We start from the raw sequence: 19,868 nt of genomic DNA on the forward strand, positions 1-19,868 counted from the left end.
ACCTGGAGGAGGTTGCTGCTGACCGTACCACTTGGCGACAGCTGTGTAGGGACGGGGTGAGTATTCTGGAGATGGATAGAACAACCAGGTGAGAGTCAGGAGAAATGCAGCCATGGTTGCCACCACTACCACCACCACTACTACATATACATGTCCCACCTGCAATAGAGCTTGTGGGTCCAGGATAGGACTGTATAGTCATCAAAGATCTCACCGTTAAAGGGGTGGACGTCGTAATCGGATTTTGATGGACAACTGAAGAAGAAGAAGGACGTTTGGTTACTAGAATTACTGTCACCTTCCTGTCAGCTTGAACCAGTCTGGCTATTCTTCTCCAACCTCTCTAATTAACAAGGCATTTTCACCCACAGAAATGATGCTCATTGGATTTTTTTTTGTTTTGTGCACCATTCTGTATACTCTAGAGACTGTATTGCATGAAAATCCCAGGAGATCAACAGTTTCTGAGATATTCAAACCAAGCCGTCTGACACCAACAATTATTCAGTGGTCAAAGTCACTTAGATCATATTTCTTTGCCGTTCTGATTTTTGGTCTGAATAACAGCTGAACCTCCTGACCATGCCTGCGTGCTTTTATGCATTGAGTTGTTGCCACATGATGGACTGATTAGATATTTGCCTTATGAGCAGGCGTACCTAATAAAGCGGTCACTGAGTGCATGTTCTCTTCAAAGATTTGTGAATGTGCATGGATGCAGCTATTAGTGCTTGTACTGAATGAGCAATCCTAACTTGGATGCAGTTGACTATTTTAGTGCATTAGGTTGAATTGATTAAATCATGGATTTATGATTACAAAAGATTAACCAGGACATTCCCTCAACTGGGCAAAGCATTTAGCCCACGAGGCTTGTGCCGGCTCTCAGAAACAACAATCCAGTTAATCCTGTCATTGAGCAATATTTTCGCCCTTATATTTAGAATAATGAGAGTGTTTTATTGCTTTCCTGATTGGAGGAAGGTAAGCAATGTTTTTCCTTGAAGATCATTAGTGGGATCTTTTACTTTTCTGTTTTTCTTTTTATAAATTATCTAGACTTGGTTTTGCATATTCTGAGCAAAGTGAAAACTTCTCATTGCCAGACGAGTCAAAGACCAGAGAGTACAGATTTAAGGTGATTAGAAAAACACCATGGGGTGACACAGAAAAACTTAAGTCAAAGAATTATGATCTAGAATTGACTGCCTTGAAAGTATGATGGTTTTCCAAAAAGGATTCAATAGCTACATAAGGGGGGAAATATTATAATCACTGGAAAAAGGGACTTAAGTTGCTGTTCACAGAGCTGACACAAGCTTGGTCGGCTGAATAGTTTGACAAATTGTCATCAAAAAAACAACTGATGGTTTCAGGAAAAGGGGACAACTTCCTGGGATATTGTCTCAAAAACGTTTGCTGCCTACACTTCAATCTATTTGTATTTTTCATTGCAATGAATTCAAATCAAATTTTCAGTTTTTTTCTGTTTTTGGTCTTGAACCAAACTTTCAACTGTGTATACCTTGGGACACATTTTGAATTGCAAACATTAGGAATTAAATCTTTATTTGCACAGCCTCGGAGGTCACTCGGTCCAGCTAATTGTTGAAGAGATCTGTCATGCTGCAAAGCTGTGATCAATATTCCCAAATTAGATTTGTGTACCAGCTTTTACAAGGAAATGTCTGCAATTATCCATATAACAATTGCTCCTCCTCGGCATTACTTTTAGCAACTGTGAGATTTCTGTATGAATGTGGTTATCACTTGCCTCATTGTTGAATACCTTATGAAGTCTAGCAAGAAAGTGTAATGTTAGGATTCCCAGGCACTTGGCTGAAAGGCATTTGTGCAACCATTGCCTAATTGGGCTGAGTACAAGGACAGTTTTTTTCATTGATTTTACTTTAAGGCAGTGACTGTAATGAACTTGCGGTAGGTATTACCACTTAAGCTGTTTACCTTCTCAGTGCTTATTTAACTTGGTTTAATCTTTCCTTGATCTTGCTGGCTGTGCCCTTGACTCTTAACAGAAATATACTAGTCCGGAGCTTTTTCTATCTCACTTTTGAAAGCTTCCCACTTGCTAGATATCCCTTTACATACAAATACTCTAATCATTTTTTATGAGTTCTGTTCTGATGTCATTGAAGTTAGCCTTCCTCCAGTTCAACTTCAATTCGAGGATAAGTCTGATCTTCTTCCATTTCTGTCTTCAGACTAATAGAATGGCCCAAAGTGTTCCCCAACTAAAAGTCAGATAGGAAATACATCCAATTTCCTAATTGTACATTACGGTTGGATGTATTTTCTACCATTTTACCTTCAAAACACATTTGTCCTGTTCACTAGATACACAACTTTCTTTTCAGATCAGGAAGCTCTATACTATTTAGTACCATTGGCAACTCAAACTATACCTAACTTCAGCATCACTGAATAACAGGATTGAAACAAAACTCGATGAAATCCAGATGTGCACTTATTTGGATCTTGGGGATGGACTTGGGCTAGAAGCGGATGTTATGTTTTTATCCAGATTATGTAGCCTGATGATGTATGAGGTTGCAAGATTGACTGAAAGGAGTCCTGTAGGTACTCAAACTGTACTTCACCAATAGACAGTGATTTCATGAAAGGATGAGATTAGGTTGGGGTAAAATCCAACTCGTTTGACATTTTGTGTATCTGTATATTTTTCACTTAGCTTACCTGATCTCTGAGCTCGAATCTTCTCGGATGCTTGGTGTGAACAACCCACCCAAGAAAGAACCAGACAAGCCAAGCCAATCCTTTGTGGAGTTGAAAACTATATGCATTACTCTGGGTATGTCCAAGCCCCCGGATAACATCACCATGTTCCAGTTCTTCAGTGGGATTGAGAAAAAGGTACAGACAATAAAATTGTCCTAAACAGCACTATTTAAAACTTGATTTATTAAGCTAGACTGTTCAAGTAAAATATCTTTAAAATGCAATAATGGAAATCCCACTTCAAAAAAATTTTCAAATAAATTACATAAGCAGAAAGCTTATTTGATTTTGACCTGGAAACTGAACAGCTGCTGTAACTTAAGTGAAGTTCCTATCCTCCTATGGTGTAATATTAATATTTTTAAGTGAATAATAATGGAGAAAACATGATTTTTTTAAGTTTATGTTCCATAAGGAGGAATGCAGGTTTCAAGCTAATGTAAAGCTGCACTTGTAGATGTGTTATTGACTGGCAGCTGGCACAGTTTCCTGCACTGTACCTTATTCTCAGGTGTCCACACATCAGGGTTTGCAATTTCTGTATCTCAGTACCCAGTTCTGTATAGGAGACATTGCCTTCTACAAATGGAAGTCCCATTATTTTAGAGCAAAGCTTTCAAAGCTGTTTTGCTTTCATAAAAAATTGCTTAAGTTTTGACCTTTTGCCATGGACTACTGGTCTGCCACAAGGTTCGGTGTTGGGACCACTTCTTTTCACATTCAGAGATTTGGCTGAAGGAATCGATGGCCATGTGGCCAAGTTCGTGAATGATAACAAAGACAGGTGAAGGGACAGTAATATTGAGGAAGCAGGGTGTCTGCAAAAGGACTTGGACAGATTGGGAGAATGGGTAGAGACGTGACAGATAGAATATAGTGTAGGGAAGTGCATAGTCATGCACTTTGGTAGAAAGAATAAAGACGAATTATTTTCTGAATTGGGAGAAGATTCAAAAATCAAAGTTGAAAAGATACTCGTGAGTCTTTGTGCAGGATTCAAATGTGCCAAGGGACTTGGAGGTTCTTGTTAACGTGTAGGTTGAGTTGGTGGTAAGGAAGGCAAATCCAATGTTAACATTCATTTTGAGAAGACTAGCATACAGAAGTAAGGATGAAATGCTGGGGCTTTATAGGATATTGGTCAGATTGTACCTGGAGTATTGTGAGCAGCTTTGGGCCACTTATGTAAGAAAAGATGTACTGACATTGGAGAGGGTCCAGAGCAGGTTCATGAGAATTATCTCAGGAATGAAAGGGTTAATATGATGAGTGTTTGATGACTCTGGGCCTGTACTCACTGGAGTCAGAAGAATGAGGGGATATCTCATTGAAACATATCAAATATTGAAAGGCCTAGACAGAGTGGATATGGAGAGGATGCTTCCTGGAGGGCACAGCCTCAGAATAGAGGGACGTACATTTAGAACAGAGATGAGGAATTTCTTTAGCCAGAGGGTGGTGAATCTGTGGAATTCCTTTCTGTAGGCCAAGTCATTGGGTATGTTTAAGGTGGTGGTTGATAGGTTCTTGATTAATTGGGGCATCAAAAGTTGCTGGAAGAAGGCAGGAGAAAGGGGTTGAGAGGGATAATAAATCAACTGAATGGAATGGTGGAACATAGTTGATAGGCCAAATGTTCCTATGTCTTACGGTCATTTTTTATAATTATGACTTATTTGACCATCTCAATGTTTGAGGGAATCTTTTTAAATTTAAATATTAATTCATTCTTCAAGGATGTTGATGTCCCCTTGAGGAAATTTGTCTTACAAGGAAACTTAAAGATGGCTTACATTTTTATTTGAACATTTTTTTATTTAATAAAACAAGGTAAGATCATGCTATAGCTGTTATACTCATTGGTTACACATGAGGATGATCAGTTGAGAAAATGTGAGTTTACAAGAATATAGTGCAGGAAACTGAAAGAACTAATCCACTCTTAATGTCATGAAATCCATTTTCCAGAAGCAACTGAGGTTAATTTAATTTCAGCACCTGAACTGGGATTTGAATGGACCTTGCTCATCAGACGTAACTGAAGTTAAGTGAAATGTTTCTAGTAGAAAAGGTTTCCACCAACACATTGGTCTTTGTGATCGCAATGCAAAATATGGTGGCCCTTTCAGATAGACTCTCACAATGAAACTAAACCAACCGCTTCACATTCAAATCTCAGGTTGCGGAATTTTATTTTAAATCCTGGGATCTAAAACAATAAGATGCCACTGGAATTGCAGCCAGGAGAACTTTCAGGATAAGTTGATATTTTCAAAAATTATTTTGTGACAATTAAGTTGAATGAGTTTTCTTGAATAAAGTCCTGTAATCTATTTCGATAGGTAGGGAATTGGAAAATTCTTAAAATTATTGTCTATGTTGCTGACGAGTCTATACTGACACTACGAAACAACAGAGGGAGTCTGTCATAGATGTGGAAACAGTGTTAGGTGAATGTTAATGATGAAAACCTTTTTACATTTTTACATTTTCAAGCTAAAAAGGTGTGGAATATGGAATTCTGAGAATCTGCACTGTAGTTATCTTTGCATCTCTCTGAAATAACCTGCAACTTTGAAAGTTTTAATTGCGTATACAAAGCATGTGATTTTAATATTTTTCATTTTGTTTGAAATTGTATTCTGAGCATTTGTAATTTGTATTGTTTACAAGTAAATGGCTAACATTTTTTGGATAGTGTCAAGTGATTTGGCTCATAAATCCAGGCCTAGCCATTATGGCTACTGCATCAGGAAGCTTCCTTTTATCATAAGGCGAGAACTACAGATTTTACTTACTTGATTTGAACTCTGCATTTGAGTTTCTTCAGCTGATGTTCGATCATGTGTGGTTTGCAGAAAAGTCAATACTGATACTGGTAGCAAAAAATTTAGTTGTGAGCTGATTATTTGTCAGAGAACATTTGCACCACAAATGGCAGGGAATGACTCTCTTCACAAAACTAAATGTGGCCATCTCCTTTCAGCATTGAATGGCATTATTTTTTGTCAAATTTCCCATGGTGATTGAGGTCATTAACCAAAAACTAATTTGGATTACTCGCAAGAACTGGATGTGACTCGTGTTATGTCTCTCCCTTTATGTACACTGGTTAAGTCAGCAGAATGGATAAGCTCATCAACATTGAGGACAAAGCACTTGCTTGATTTGTTACCCATCTAGTAGCTAAGCTTCGAATTCTTTAATTACTAGTGTTCATGGCCTTCAGCATTTCTACAAGTTTCTAAACCCTGACCTCTGCCACCAACATCCACAGGGAAAGTATAATCTAATTGAAGTCAGAGTGTATAATGTCATTTGGAGTGACACACTTAAAGTGAAAACAGAAGGGTGAAATGCTGAGAATTCAGAAATAACGTTTTGCTCTTGTTTTGTCTAGTGGTGAGCAAATGGGGACTGAATTGCCAAAGGAGCTCAAATTTACATTAATACTTGTCATGTAGTGGAAAAAGTGAGACTACAGATATTAGGTACACTGCTTGTAGTTCAATTTAGACAACCAAGCTCACATTAAATAACTTTTTAAGCAGTTTTGTCTAGGAACTCTTTGATTGTCAAAAGCACTGGTAAAACTTAAGTAACCTTTTCCAAACAGACTTTTGGATACAGCAGCAACGAAGGGTCTCAGCCTGAAATGTCAACTGTACCACTTCCTATAGACGCTGCCTGGCCTGCTGCGTTCACCAGCAATTTGTGTGTGTTGCTTGAATTTCCAGCTTCTGCAGATTTCCTGGTGTTTGCATTTTGTTGTCTCTCTCCATTTAAGTAGATATATGATATTTATCCTCCAGGATGTTTGTCATTTGCTTAACATGTCAAAATATCCTTTCATGTTGCATGACCTCAGACCCTGCTAACCTACCTATTTTTGTACCGTCAGAAAATTTGGCTACAATACCTTCAAACCATTAACAAAACTTATGAATAGTTGAGCCCCTGGCATTGATCTGCATGGCACACTATTAGTTACTGACAATCATTTATCTTAACTCTTTCTGTTAGTCACTCCCTTATCCATGTATATAGCCCCCAACCCTGCATGTTCTTAACCAGACCAATTGTGGCATGTCCACACATTATCCTTTAGTCACCCTGTTTGTTGCATCCCCAAGAACTCTTTGGTTGAGACATCCATTCTGTGTTGGAATCCAATTTATTTTATTGGCTCTTTAAAAATAAATGTATCTAGCTGGATGATTTCACAATTTGGATTGCTTTGCTTGTTTAATTTTGTATGCCATTTCTCAAATGATTGTTGGTTTACGACTTGTCTTTAAATAATGTCTTTTGAGTTACTTTGTCTATGCTTTAACTTCGAAGCTTACATTTCAAATATGTTTGTTTCAGCTGAAAGAATCATTGTCAAAAGTACCCCCTAATCATGTGGGTAAACCTCTAATGAAAAAAGCACTTGGCCCACTTCACTGGGTAAGTAATTTACCTATTAACTATTTGTGATGTAAATAATTGTAATGAATTGTGATCATTTTCAATCTGAATGGAATAAATGATTGATAATTTTGTTCCATAAATAGTTTTTACTAGATAATTATCCAGTACTTTAATGCACTCAACAATAGTGTTCTTCAGATTACCAACAAAATTTCTTGAGCACTTTTGATACCAAATCCTGTTTTCAACCATGCTATTTGAAAATAGTGTCAAAGTTCAAGTCATTAACTTTATTAACTTAATTGAAATCTGACTGGTATCCAGGCTTTATAAATAGGAAGTAAATGTGGGGAAATAAATAGTGTAAAATCTTACTAAACTTTTATCTGCCGCCTGGTTAAACCTTGGATGGAATGCTGTGCATATGTTGGCACCACACACACGGTAGGTTGTCAAGTACATGGAGAGGCAACAGAAGAATGATATGTGTACTTTACAGGATTAACTCAGTGGAGGGATGAAGGGATGATGGCCAGCATAAACAAGTGAGGGGAAGGGGCAGAGCAATTGGTAAAGCCAGAAGAGGGGTATTGGACAGATGAAGGGGAGAAGAGTGGAAATGCCAATAGGATGGGAGGAGTTGGTGGAGTCAACAGAATGTTGCAGATGATGGAATCTGGGCAAAGAAAGAAGAGCAAGGAACCGAATAGGGGAGGTGGGTAGGTAGATGGGAGCGGTAGAAGGAGGGAATGTAGTGGTAGGAGTGTATGGGTGGTGCACAGATGGAATGGGTGGAGGAGAAAAGAGAACCAGAGTGATAGGGAGTTGGGGTGGGAGTAGAAGGAATTGGGTAGAATACAGAACATTGCAGCAAAGTATGGCCCTTCACCCCATGAAGTTGTACCAACCAAAATAAACTTCTCTGTGATTAATCTATCCCTTCCCTCCTATCCACCTCATAACCCTTCATGTTTCATCCACCTGCCCGTCTAAGAGTCTTTGAACCGTTCATATTGTATCAGCCTTCAACACCACCCCCAGCAGTGCGTTCCAGGCACTCAGCATTCTGTGTTCTTAAAAAAAACCTACCTCTGATGTCTCCCCCTTCTCTCACTTCCTCTGTCTCTGCTGCATCTGCTCTTAGGATGAGGCTTTTCATTCTAGAACAAAGGAGATATCCTCCTTTTTCAAAGAAAGGGGCTTCCCTTCCTCCACCATCAACGCTGCCCTCAACGGATCTCTTCCATTTCACACACATCTGCTCTCACCCCATCCTCCCGCCACCCTACCAGGGATAGGGTTCCTCTTGTCCTCACCTACCACCCCACCAGCCTCCGTGTTCAGCTCATAATTCTCGGAAACCTCTGCCCTTCCGCCATCTCAACTGGATTTTACTACCAAACACATCTTTCCCTCCCTCCCCCCACCACTTTCTGCTTTCCATGGGGTTCGCTTCCTGTGCGGCTTCCTAGTCCATTCGTCCCTCCTGGCACCTATCCTTGCAAGCAGAACAAGTGCCCCTCCACCACCTCCCCCATTACCACTCAGGGCCCCAAACAGTCCTTCCAAGCGAGGCGACTCTTCACCTGGGAGTCTGTTGGGTTCATATACTTTGTTCGGTGTTCCCGGTGTGGCCTCCTGTATATCAGAGAGTCCCAGCGTAGATTAGGAGATGGCTTCGCCAAGCATCTATGCTCCGTCCACCAGAAGACCATTTTAATTCCATTTCCCATTCCCATTCTGATATATCCATCCATGGCCTCCTCCACTGTCATGATAAGGCCACACTTAGGTTGGAGGAACAACACCTTGCATTCCATTTGGGTACCCTCCAACCTGATGGCATGAACATCCATTTCTCAAACCTCCAGTTATGCGCCTATGCCTCTCCCTGCCCCTCCTACCTTCACCATTTCCCATCCCCTTTTCCCCCCCTCTCATGTTACCTCCTTATCTGCCCATCATCTCCCTCTGGTGCTCCCTCCCCCTGCCCCCACCTTTTTTTCTTTTCTTTCTTCCACGGCCTTTTGTCTCTTTCACCAATCAACTTCCTAGCTTTTTGCTTCATCCCTCCCCCTCCAAGTTTCACCTAACCTGGTGTTCTCTCTCCCGCCCCCCCCCCCCACCTTTCAAATCTACTCCTCAGCTTTTTTTTCAGTCTGAAAAGTCGACTGTGCTTTTTTTTTTCCATAGATGCTGCCTGGCCTGCTGAGTTCCTCCAGCATTTTGTGTGTTTTGTTCAGATTTCCAGCGTCTGCAGATTTTCTCTTGTTTCTCCCCTAAACTTTCCTACACTGATCTTAAACAGATGACCTCTGGTATTGGCCTTTGCCACCCTGGGAAACGGTGCTAGCTGACCACTCTCTCATAATAACCTCTATAAACACCTCTATTAAGTCACCTCTCATCAACCAAAAAAAAAGCAAGAGCTCACTCAATCTTTCCTCATAAGACATGTTCTCTAATCCAGGTTACATCCCAGTAAATGTCTTCTGCACTCTCTAAAGATTTCACATCCTTCCTATAATGAGGTGACCAGCACTGAAGACAGTCTAACCGATTTTTTTTTTTATGGAGCTGCTATATAACCTCACAGCTTTTGAACTCAGTCCTCTGATTAATGAAGGCCAACATACAATAAGCCACGTTAACCACCCTAGCAAGTTGTGTGGCAACTTTGAGGGATCTATGGACTTGGACCCCAAGATCCCTCTGTTCCTCCACACTGCTAAGAATCATGTCATTAACCTTGTACAGTGCTTTCAAGTTCAATCCTCCAAAGGGGATATCTTCACATTTTTCAAGATTAAGCTCCATAAGCTGCTTTTCTGCATCTTGCCTTCAACAACAATCTTCTGTACTATCTGCAACATCACCAACCTCTGTGTCAGCTGCAAATTTATTAACCAACCCTTCCACTTCCTCATCCAAGACATTTGTGGAAAAAAAAAGTCTCAAAGATTGGGGGTACCAGAACAGACCCCAGTGGAACATCCCTAGTTGCCAACCTCCAGGCAGAGTACACTCATCTATTATCATCCTCTGCTTTCTGTGGGCAAGCCAATTCCAAATTCAGGCAAACCTGTTTCTATGGATCCTGTGGTGTCATGTTCTGGTGACTTTGTCACTTTACTTAAATCCATATACACCACATCTACCATTCTACCTTCATCAGTTTGTTTTATCACTTCCTTGGAAAACTGTTTTAGGCTTCTAAGACAGGACCTGACCCTCACAAAGCCATATTGTCTCTCCCTTCAAATGCTAATAAGAATCCACTCCAATAATTTGCCCACCACTGATGTAAGACTCGCTGCTCTATAATTCCCAAGATTATCCCTATTACCTTGATCAAATCAGGATCAGGAAGCGAGAGAGGAAAGGGACGGGGAGCAGATTATCTGAAATTGGAGAATTCCATGGTAATGCCATCGGGTGAAATATGGAGTACTGTGTCTTATGTCTCAATGCTGCAAACAATGAGGGGTTCCTGTTACCTGGGGATTTTTCAGAAGCTGAGCTTGATCTCTTTATAGCAGAGAAGATGAAGGAATACTTGTAGATTTGGTACAACTAATAGGAAGAAATCCTAGTTGGGAACAGTGTTGCAGTACATAGACACGATCTTTCATTATGGTAACAGGATTCAAAATCACCTAATTGTAACGAATTCCTCTGCTTGCTGCAGAAAGCTAATTTGAACTGACCTTGACTCAATTTCAACCATCAGGACCTATAACATGATAAATTTAATGCTAAGTGTTGGGTTGCATTGAAGGAGTTGTCATCGTTTGGTCAAAGGGGATTGTACTGCAGCTAATTAGATCTGTTTCATAAAAGAGCGATTCCTTGTTCCCATTTATAATAGGTCAAAATGTTCTGCACTCAGCCTACTAAATGTAGTCACCACTTACAATCCTCATTTACTCTTTCTTTTTTTTTGATATGGAGAGCCAAGCAACCCAAACTCTGCACCTGAAATTTGTCTGACAGAAAAAGCAGACTCTTAACCAACTAGATCTCTTGGTGGTGTACAACTGACACCCCTGAATGCCTTGATGGTCCTTGACAACTCAGTGATGTCAAAAACATTTTTGGACTATTTTTAAGATGTTCTAACAGACCAAAACATTTAATAGCTTTTCAAATAATAATGTCTAAATATAAGTATTAAGTGTTTTTTCAAAATGTTTAGTTCAAAATGCATAATTTTACATTAATCTTATTTTTAATTTTTGCTAGCAAAATTATTTACACTTGTCTACTCTTAACATTTTCCACAGAATTGATCATGCAAATGAGTACTATTGCCATTTGTATGGAAGTCCTCGTTAGTATAAAGCTGTGCAATTTCCCCTTTCTTTGTGCTAGTATTCCACCATTGGGTTTGTCTAGTTACAGAGCCAAAATTTAAACCTTTAGGACATTACAGAATTATATATTTGGGTAAGTACTTGGAAGAGAAGGGTGCAGTGGGCTATGGTCCATATGTGGGTTGATTGGATTAGACAGAACAGTTTGGCATGGAATGGAAGGACCAAAGTGCCTGTTTCTGTACTGTAGTGCATGATTTTATTTCAACATGCACAAGTGCATGCCCAAGATGTCTGAAGATGAAACATCTGATCATTTGTGGATCCCTACAATGTATTTCCATGGCTAATTATCTTATTGGAGCAGCATTCTTCTGCATGAAACAAAATTTATAGTTGGTTCTATCTTAGAGCCATTTAAAACTTTGTAATGTTTTGCTGCTAGGTTACAAGTGAATAGTGTCTGCTTGTTAAAGTTAAACCAAACTGATATTCTTTCAGTAGGTGGCTAATTTGGGAACCTTAGTGATGTAGACCATATTGATTAAGTATTTGGGCTTGTGCATATTTTCTTTTGGTGTAGTTAGAGTGGAATTTTGAAGTAATTTGCTCTCTGTTTGTAGGAAAAACTAGAAACCATCAATCAAATCCTTGTTAATGAATATGAAGTGCGACGAAAGATGTTGCTGAAACGTATGGATGTAACCATTCAGTCGTTTGGGTGGTCTGACCGAGCTAAGGTATAGTACTCATTGATTAAGATCTATATTGATTTTCCCTTTATTCCTAAACACATTGACCCTTGTAAGAAAATCATTTCCTAACAAGATCAATTTCAGAACAAGGTTTTGAACTGTACGTGTATGGTTATAAGTAATGGATGTAAGCTGGGTGTGCCATTTGTAAACTGACTTGGAGTACCCTATATTCCTTTCACTTAACTGAAAGGCAGCTGCTGGAATAATTTCCATAGTTTCATTAGATTTGCCTTTTAAGATGTGTTTTGTGGAAAAAAAATTTCACCGTTTCAGGAACTTTGAAATTTGGTAGAATTTTTAAAAATAGTAATAATTTGTGTACATTTTCAGAATCTATTTATTCAGACTATAAGGTATAGAAGCAAAATTAGGCTATTTGGCCTGCCATTTCATCATGGCTGATCCATTTTTCCTCTCAGCCCCAGTCTCCTGCCTTCTCCCTGTATCCTTTCAGGCCCTAACCAATCAAGAATCTATCAATCTTTACCTTAAATATATATAAGTACTTGGCCTCCACAGCTGCCTGTGGCAAAGAATTCCTCAGATTTACCATTCTCTGACTAAAGAAATTCTTCTTCATCTCTGTTCTAAAAGGATGCCCCTCTATTTTAAGGCTGTGTCCTCTGGTCTTAGACACTCCCACCATAGAAAACATCCTCTCCACATCCACTATATCAAGGCCTTTCATCATTCCATGGGTCTCAATTAGGTCACCTAAATTCCAGTGAATACAGGCCCAGTGCCATCAAACACTCTTCATATGACAAGCCATTCAATCTTGGAATCATTTTCATGAACCTTCTTTGAACCCTCTCCAGTTTCAGCACATCCTTTCTAAGGTAAGGGGCTAAACCTGCACATAATACTCCAAGAGAGGCCTCACCAGCTTTATAAAGTCTCAACTTTATATCCTTGCTTTTATATTCCAGGCCTCTTGAAATGATTGATAACATCGCATTTGCCTTCCTTGCTACAGACTCAACCTGCAAATTAAACTTTAGGAATCCTGCGCAAGCACTCCCAAATCCCTTTGTGCCTCAGATTTTTGTATTTTCTCTCCATTTAGAAAATATTCAACCCCCTCATTTCTTCTACCAAAGTGCATGACCATACAGTTCCTGACATTGTATTCATCTGTCACTCTTTTGCCCATTCTCCTAATCTATCCTAAGTCCTTCTGTAACCTCCCTATTTCCTCAAAAGTACCTGCCCCTTCACCTGTCTTCATACCGTCTGCAAATGTTGTTACAAACCATGAGTTCCATCATCCAAATTATGAGTATGTAGCACTCTCTGCAGAGAGTGGTGCGGACAGCCCAGCGCATCTGTAGTTTGAACTTCCCATGATTCAGGACATTTACAAGGACAGGTGTGTAAAAAGGGCCCATAGGATCACTGGGGACCCAAGTCATCCCAACCACAATCTATTCCAGCTGTTACCATCCGGGAAGCAGTACCGCAGCATAAAAGCCAGGACCAACAGGCTCCGGGACAGTTTCTTCCACCAGGCCATCAGACTGATGAACTCGCTGATTTGAGTGTACTGTATATTACGTTGACTGTTCTATTTATTATAAATTATTATAATTACTATGATTGCACATGGCACGTTTAGATGGACATGTAACGTAAATATTTCTACTCATGTATGTGAAGGATGTAAGAAATGAAGTCAATTCAATTCAATAAAAAGAGTCAGTCCCAACACAGACCCCTGTGGAACACCACTAGTCACTGGTAGCCAACCAGAAAAGGTTCCCTTTATTCCCACCCTTTGCCTCCTGCGAGTCAGCCACTGCTTTATCTATGTGAGAATCTTTCCTATAATACCATGGGCTTGTAGCTTGTTAAACAGTTTCATGTGTGGCACCTTGTCAAAGGCCTTGTGAAAATCCAACATCAACCAATTCTCTTTTGTCTAGCCTGCTTCAAAGAATTCCAATGGATTTGTCAGGCAAGGTTTTCCCTTGAGGAAACCATGCTGACTATAGCCTATTTTATCATGTGCCTACAAGTACCCCAAAACCACATCCTTTACAATCAACTCCCAACATCTTCCCAACCACTGAGGTCAGACTAACTGGCCTATAATTACCTTTCTTCAGTCTCTCTCCCTTCTTGAAGAGTGAAGTGACCTTTGCAATTTTCCATTCTTCCAGAACCATTCCAGATATATACAGATTTATATATAATATTGTCAGTTTTTTGTAAGCTTGTTTTAAACTTCTATTGGAGAAATGGATAAAAAGACTAATTTTACCACATCTTTCAAAGCAGTGCAGTAGGTTTTTTGGGATTTTACTAAAGAAGTCTTTCCCTGTCACTTCCGTTTATACATTGATGGTTCACTTGCAGGTTTAGGAGGAACCTGCTAAATTTAACAAATGATGGACACAAACCAGCGAGATACAGCTTGTGGTTATAAAATATCCCCAGGTTCCCCATGCTAAGAAAACTGTAGCCAGAGGAAAACTGTAACGGTGAAGATTCCAATTTTCTTTCTTTTTCAAGCTTTTTATTAATTTCGTAGAATGAAAACATAACAAGCAAAAATACAAGTAGTAGGAGATACATTGTTACATTTAAAATGAGTAATTGTAAAACCAAATAGTAAATGTTAACAAAGCTCCCAATCATGCAGAATAATAAAGAATAATACAAAGCAAAAAAAAAACTTAAGAAAAATCATGAAAAAGAAAAAGAAAAAAAAACAAACCCCATCCCCAAAAAAACCTAAACTAAACAGAATTAGTCAACTAAACTAAAAGACTTGGGCAATACTAACAACTTGAAAATGGGAAAAAAGAAAACCTTAGTGTCGATGACTCCGTTCCTCTCAACCAACAGTACAGAGAAATAAAACAAGTTTGGAAATGGTCAAATTACATCAGATGAAAATGCTGAATGAATGGCCTCCAAGTTTTTTCAAATCTAATGGAAGGGTCATAAACTGCACTTCCAATTTTTTCCAAATCAAACATACCATAGTTTGTGAAAACCAATGAAATACCGTAGGAGAGTTAATCTCTTTCCAATTCAGCAAAATTGATCTTCTAGCCATTAGAGTAAGAAATGCAATCATCCTACATGCTGAAGAGGTTAGATAATTTGAATCTATCATTGGTAAGATTCTAATTTTATGCAGATTTCAGAATTGTGATCCAGTATTTTTACATTTAATACTGATGTTATTTATACATTTTCTGCTCTCTACAGAGCCAGGTTGAAAAATTGGCCAAAGTTTATCAGCCCAAGCGTGCAACCCTGAGTCCAAAAAGCACTATTTCTGTTGCACATCTACTAGCTGCTCGAGAGGACTTGTCCAAGATTTTGCGAACCAGCAGTGGCATCATCCGAGAGAAGACTGCATGTGCTGTCAATAAGGTACAGTTATTTATGCCTCTGCCAGTACTGACAAAACTGGAGCCTTTCTGAACAATGTTGCAGTGTGTCATTCATTGTAACAAACACATGTTAACTCTTCAGTGGTAATTGTGTATTATCTATTTGCACCAGATTGAAGGTTTTAACTCTCAGGATGGAAGTGCCTGGCCTCCTGTTTGTCAAGTTTTATACAGTACTTACAATGAAAACTTTATGGTGGTGTATTTCCTCTGAAGTCACCAATGCTGATATGGGTACTGTATATAAGTACCCATAGTGTTGGCGCGTGGCCGAGTGGTTAAGGCGTTCGTCCAGTGATTTGAAGGTCGCTAGATCGAGCCTTGGCTGAGGCGGCGTGTGTGTCCTTGAATAACACACTTAACCACACATTGCTGTGCGATGACACCAGTGCCAAGCTGTATGGGTCCTAATGCCCTTCCCTTGGACAACATCGGTGGCGTGGAGAGGGGGAGTCTTGCAGCATGGGCAACTGCTGGTCTTCCATACAACCTTGCCCAGGCCTGCGCCCTGCAGAGTTAAGACTTTCCAGGCGCAGATCCATGGTCTCATGAGACTAACGGATGCCTATTTTTATTATTACTGTATATAAGATATAATACCAAGGGGCAAGTTATACATTCAAAATTTTGGAAGCACAGGTGGATGATGGTCTCCAGGAGGACATGGATAAACAGAAATAGGCAGATACACATGATAACATTGATACAGCAAAGGGCAATGATAATTTTGGTTGATATGAAGAGAACATCATAAATAGCTCAATTTTACAGAAGTGGGGCTGGCTTGGGTGGTAACAAGGAACTCTGAGGGTCTTTGGTGGCACAACATGTTTAGATAGGTAGTTTAAAAATCGCATGAGATTCTTGAATTAATTATTAGAGGCATAAAACATGTAAGTACAAATGACACAAAAATGACATAGCCTTGAACAGAGGAAGTGTATAAGGATGCATTGGAGTGAATCCCTCCCCACACTGCTTGAACCAGTGGTTATTATTGGCTTGAAAAGTATTGAGAGTGTAGATAAGGCAGCAGTTATCAGAAGTGTCTGTAAAAGTAGCCACGCTTACAATAACAATGAAAAGCATGAGAGGAAAAAAGGTGCAGTGGATTTGTATGATCTGCAATGTAAAGCCTGAATGGTTGGCGTAAGGAGATTTGATAAATATCAAACAGAGCTGGGTAAATCCATGAAGTGGAAATTTGCAGGATTGTGGGTAGTGAGATTACCTATCTAGCTCAAGGACCTGGTATGAGTTCAATTGGCGCAGAGTTCCTCCGACTTATCATCTTAATAATCTTGGAGTTTTTTGTTGTGTTTTGGAATCATGGACTGCACTGTTTAATGTTTACTTTGTAGGTGTCAAAAATGTAACTTTTAATATTTAAAGTAAGTTATTACCCTTACATCATTACTCTTCTGTTCCTTGATCTCTTCACTTTCCAGGTGCTTATGGGAAGAGTGCCAGACAGAGGAGGCAGGCCAAACGAAATTGAGGCTCCGCCACCAGAGATGCCACCGTGGCAGAAGAGACCAGACAATGTCCAGTCTGGTGGTGGACGAGGAGGCGGAAGAGGCGGATATGATCAAGGCTCCTATGGAGGAGGTGGAAGAGGTGGATATGATCAAGGCTCCTATGGAGGAGGTGGAAGAGGTGGATATGATCAGGGCTCCTACGGAAGAGGCGGATATGATCAAGGATCCTATGGAGGAGGGGGAAGAGGCGGATATGATCAAGGATCCTATGGAGGAGGAGGAGGAAGAGGTGGATACGATCAAGGATCCTATGGAGGAGGAGGAAGAGGTGGATACGATCAAGGGTCCTACGGAGGAGGTGGAAGAGGCGGATATGATCAAGGCGGCAGAAGTGGGGGCCGTGGTGGCTATGATAGGACAGAACAAGGAGGACGTGGAGGAGGCAGAGGAAAAATTCAAGGCGGATGGTCAGATGGAGGTGGTCATCAAGATTCGGGCTACCATGGGGGGCCCAGTGGCTACCGAGGTGGTGGCTACCAAGCAGGTGGTAGCAGCTATCAAGGGGGTGGCTATCAAGGAGGTGGTTACCAAGGACATCAAGACAACAGGTATCAGGATGGTGGCCATGATCAGGGAGGAGGACGAGCTGGAGGACGAGGAGGCCGCGGCCGTGGGGGTCGTGGAGGGCGTGGGGGTCAGGGTGGTGGGTGGAGCAGCAGAGGTGGACAAAGCTACAACCAGGGAGGACAGTTTGAGCAATATTTCCAGCAAGGAGGCCAACAATATAATACAGCTGGTTACTATCAAGGTAGGCAGTATTCCAGCTGATAGCTTAATAGTCTTCACTATTGGCTTTATCCTGCAAGGGGTGCAGATTTGCCCAAGTACCAGTTACCAACTGGAATGCCACTACTTTGTATTGAATCAGCAGTGTTGCAGATTTGTTGTCTAAACAAGCAGAATGCAGACAAGCCTTTTCTCGATCAGAAGTGATTTCTTTCTTTTCCTGCCTCCCACTCCCACTTCTCTCACAAGGGTTTACAATGTGAAACTGTACTTGAAGCGCAGCAAAAAAAAGAAAGTTTTTCTTTTCTGCATGTGTAAATGCCAACGGCACAACTAAAACTCTTAGTTTATTGAAAGTGCACTACAAACCGAATATTTGAGCCCAAACTGAACCTACCTTCCCCATTCCGCTGGCTAACATTTTCAGCAAAAGGATTTGCAGAGCTTTTTTCTCTTCTGTTCTCAAGGTTAACCCACATAATTGTTCTTGCTGGCTGATAAATGTACATATATGTAAACTTCACAAGCAGGGTGAATGATGTGGTGAAGCTGCATGGGAGGTGAGCAATAAAGTATCTGAATGTTGTTTTATTGTTTGGAATTGTTGAGTTTTTGCTGAACTCAGGTTACAGGCGATAAGAGAAATCTTTTGAGTCAAAAGAGGTTTCAGCATCAACAATTTTGCTTTAAATATGTATGTTGTATTTGTGTTTATACCAAGTACTGAAATGAGAAATTGTGGTTGGGTAGCACCCATTCTAAGTTATAATATTCATGAGATGCTTACTGTGCATCGTCCCATTTGCAAATCCTTGTGATTTGAAAATTGAAGAAGATGGTAACCACAGAAAGGGCTAGTGTTGGGTTTGACTAATTCAGCCTTAAACTATGATGCACAATGCCTATAAATCTACAGACAAGGGAGAATATTGACCAAGTGTGGCTGATTGCAAAACTCGGTGATTTTTTTTCCCATTGTGGGAAGAAAAACCTGGCATGGACGACTCCATACGTATTTCATTAAAATCGAGTCGGTTTCTGATTGCAGGATATTTATTAATCCGTGGTCAAAATGCTGGAAATAAAAGGAAATTTGAAACAAGTAATCCTTCATGCATGCTGTTGCGTTGTGATTTCAGTAATCTAATTCAAACAAAAGTGTTTCATTTTTTTGTCTTATTGAGTCACAGTCTTTGTCACCTCTGCCCTAAATGTAGTTTCAACCAGGAACAATGGTGCTAAGAAGTGTTTTTGTCATGGGTTATGATTACATGATCAGATCTGGAAATTATAATAGTTTTTCTTTGCAGTTTACCACTTGTTGTATACTGACTATAGTTCACTCTTGTAATCACATAGCAACAGCCCTTTATCAACTTGAGCTGCAGGACATTAATGGTGTGAAAGGCAAGAAGCACTTTAATTCACCTCTAGTTTGTGGTTGTGGCTGATTGTGAAGAGATCTTCTCAATCTTTAAAGATTGTATTTTGCTCTTCAAGCAGTTATTTAATATTCCACAGATATACTTGTAATGACTAAAAGGAACTGAGTATAAAGTGTTCAAATATCATTAACGTCTTTTGTTTCTTTGTGTGTAAAGTTTCTATTTAAGGAAGAAATGGCTCTTCATTTAAACAAATTATCTATTTTGTCCAAGAAGGATGCTCTAAAGCATACTAAGATAGATAGTATATACAGAAGATTCTGTTTAATTGGGACATCGTTAGTCAGGGGCAGCCACTTGTTTGAGACAATTCTTAATGAGCAAAAACTAATTGAGAAACTAGCCAAGATTCCCTTTGTTTATTTGGGACACTATGCCATTTAATTGGGCAGGAGACTTGCTGAACATTTTCTGACTAGCATCTGGCTGCGATTTCAAGATTTCAGGTTTGAAGATGGCAAAAGTGGCCAGGAGTAGAAATGATTTCACTACTTCAACAAGTTAGGAACTACAA

At 39.9% G+C, this 19,868-nt stretch overlaps 1 protein-coding gene across 2 annotated transcripts in view; it reads left to right on the plus strand.

Annotated features, from left to right (window-relative positions):
• fam98a (family with sequence similarity 98 member A) overlaps positions 1-19,480 on the plus strand; it is a 32,876-nt gene extending 13,396 nt beyond the window's left edge. The window contains exons 4-8 of one of the 2 annotated variants that reach the window (XM_072264868.1): positions 2,711-2,892; positions 7,126-7,206; positions 12,107-12,223; positions 15,458-15,625; positions 17,094-19,480. In XM_072264868.1, the coding sequence (XP_072120969.1) occupies positions 2,711-2,892; positions 7,126-7,206; positions 12,107-12,223; positions 15,458-15,625; positions 17,094-17,951 (1,406 nt within the window). In that variant the 3' untranslated portion in view covers positions 17,952-19,480. Of the gene's footprint in view, positions 1-2,710; positions 2,893-7,125; positions 7,207-12,106; positions 12,224-15,457; positions 15,626-17,093 lie in introns of those variants that run through there. The other variant, XM_072264869.1, reaches the window with a different exon arrangement.
• Positions 19,481-19,868: the final 388 nt, after the last annotated feature.

Source organism: Mobula birostris, chromosome 8 (assembly GCF_030028105.1).
Source record: "Mobula birostris isolate sMobBir1 chromosome 8, sMobBir1.hap1, whole genome shotgun sequence".
In the NCBI taxonomy this organism is placed as follows: Eukaryota; Metazoa; Chordata; class Chondrichthyes; order Myliobatiformes; family Myliobatidae; genus Mobula; species Mobula birostris.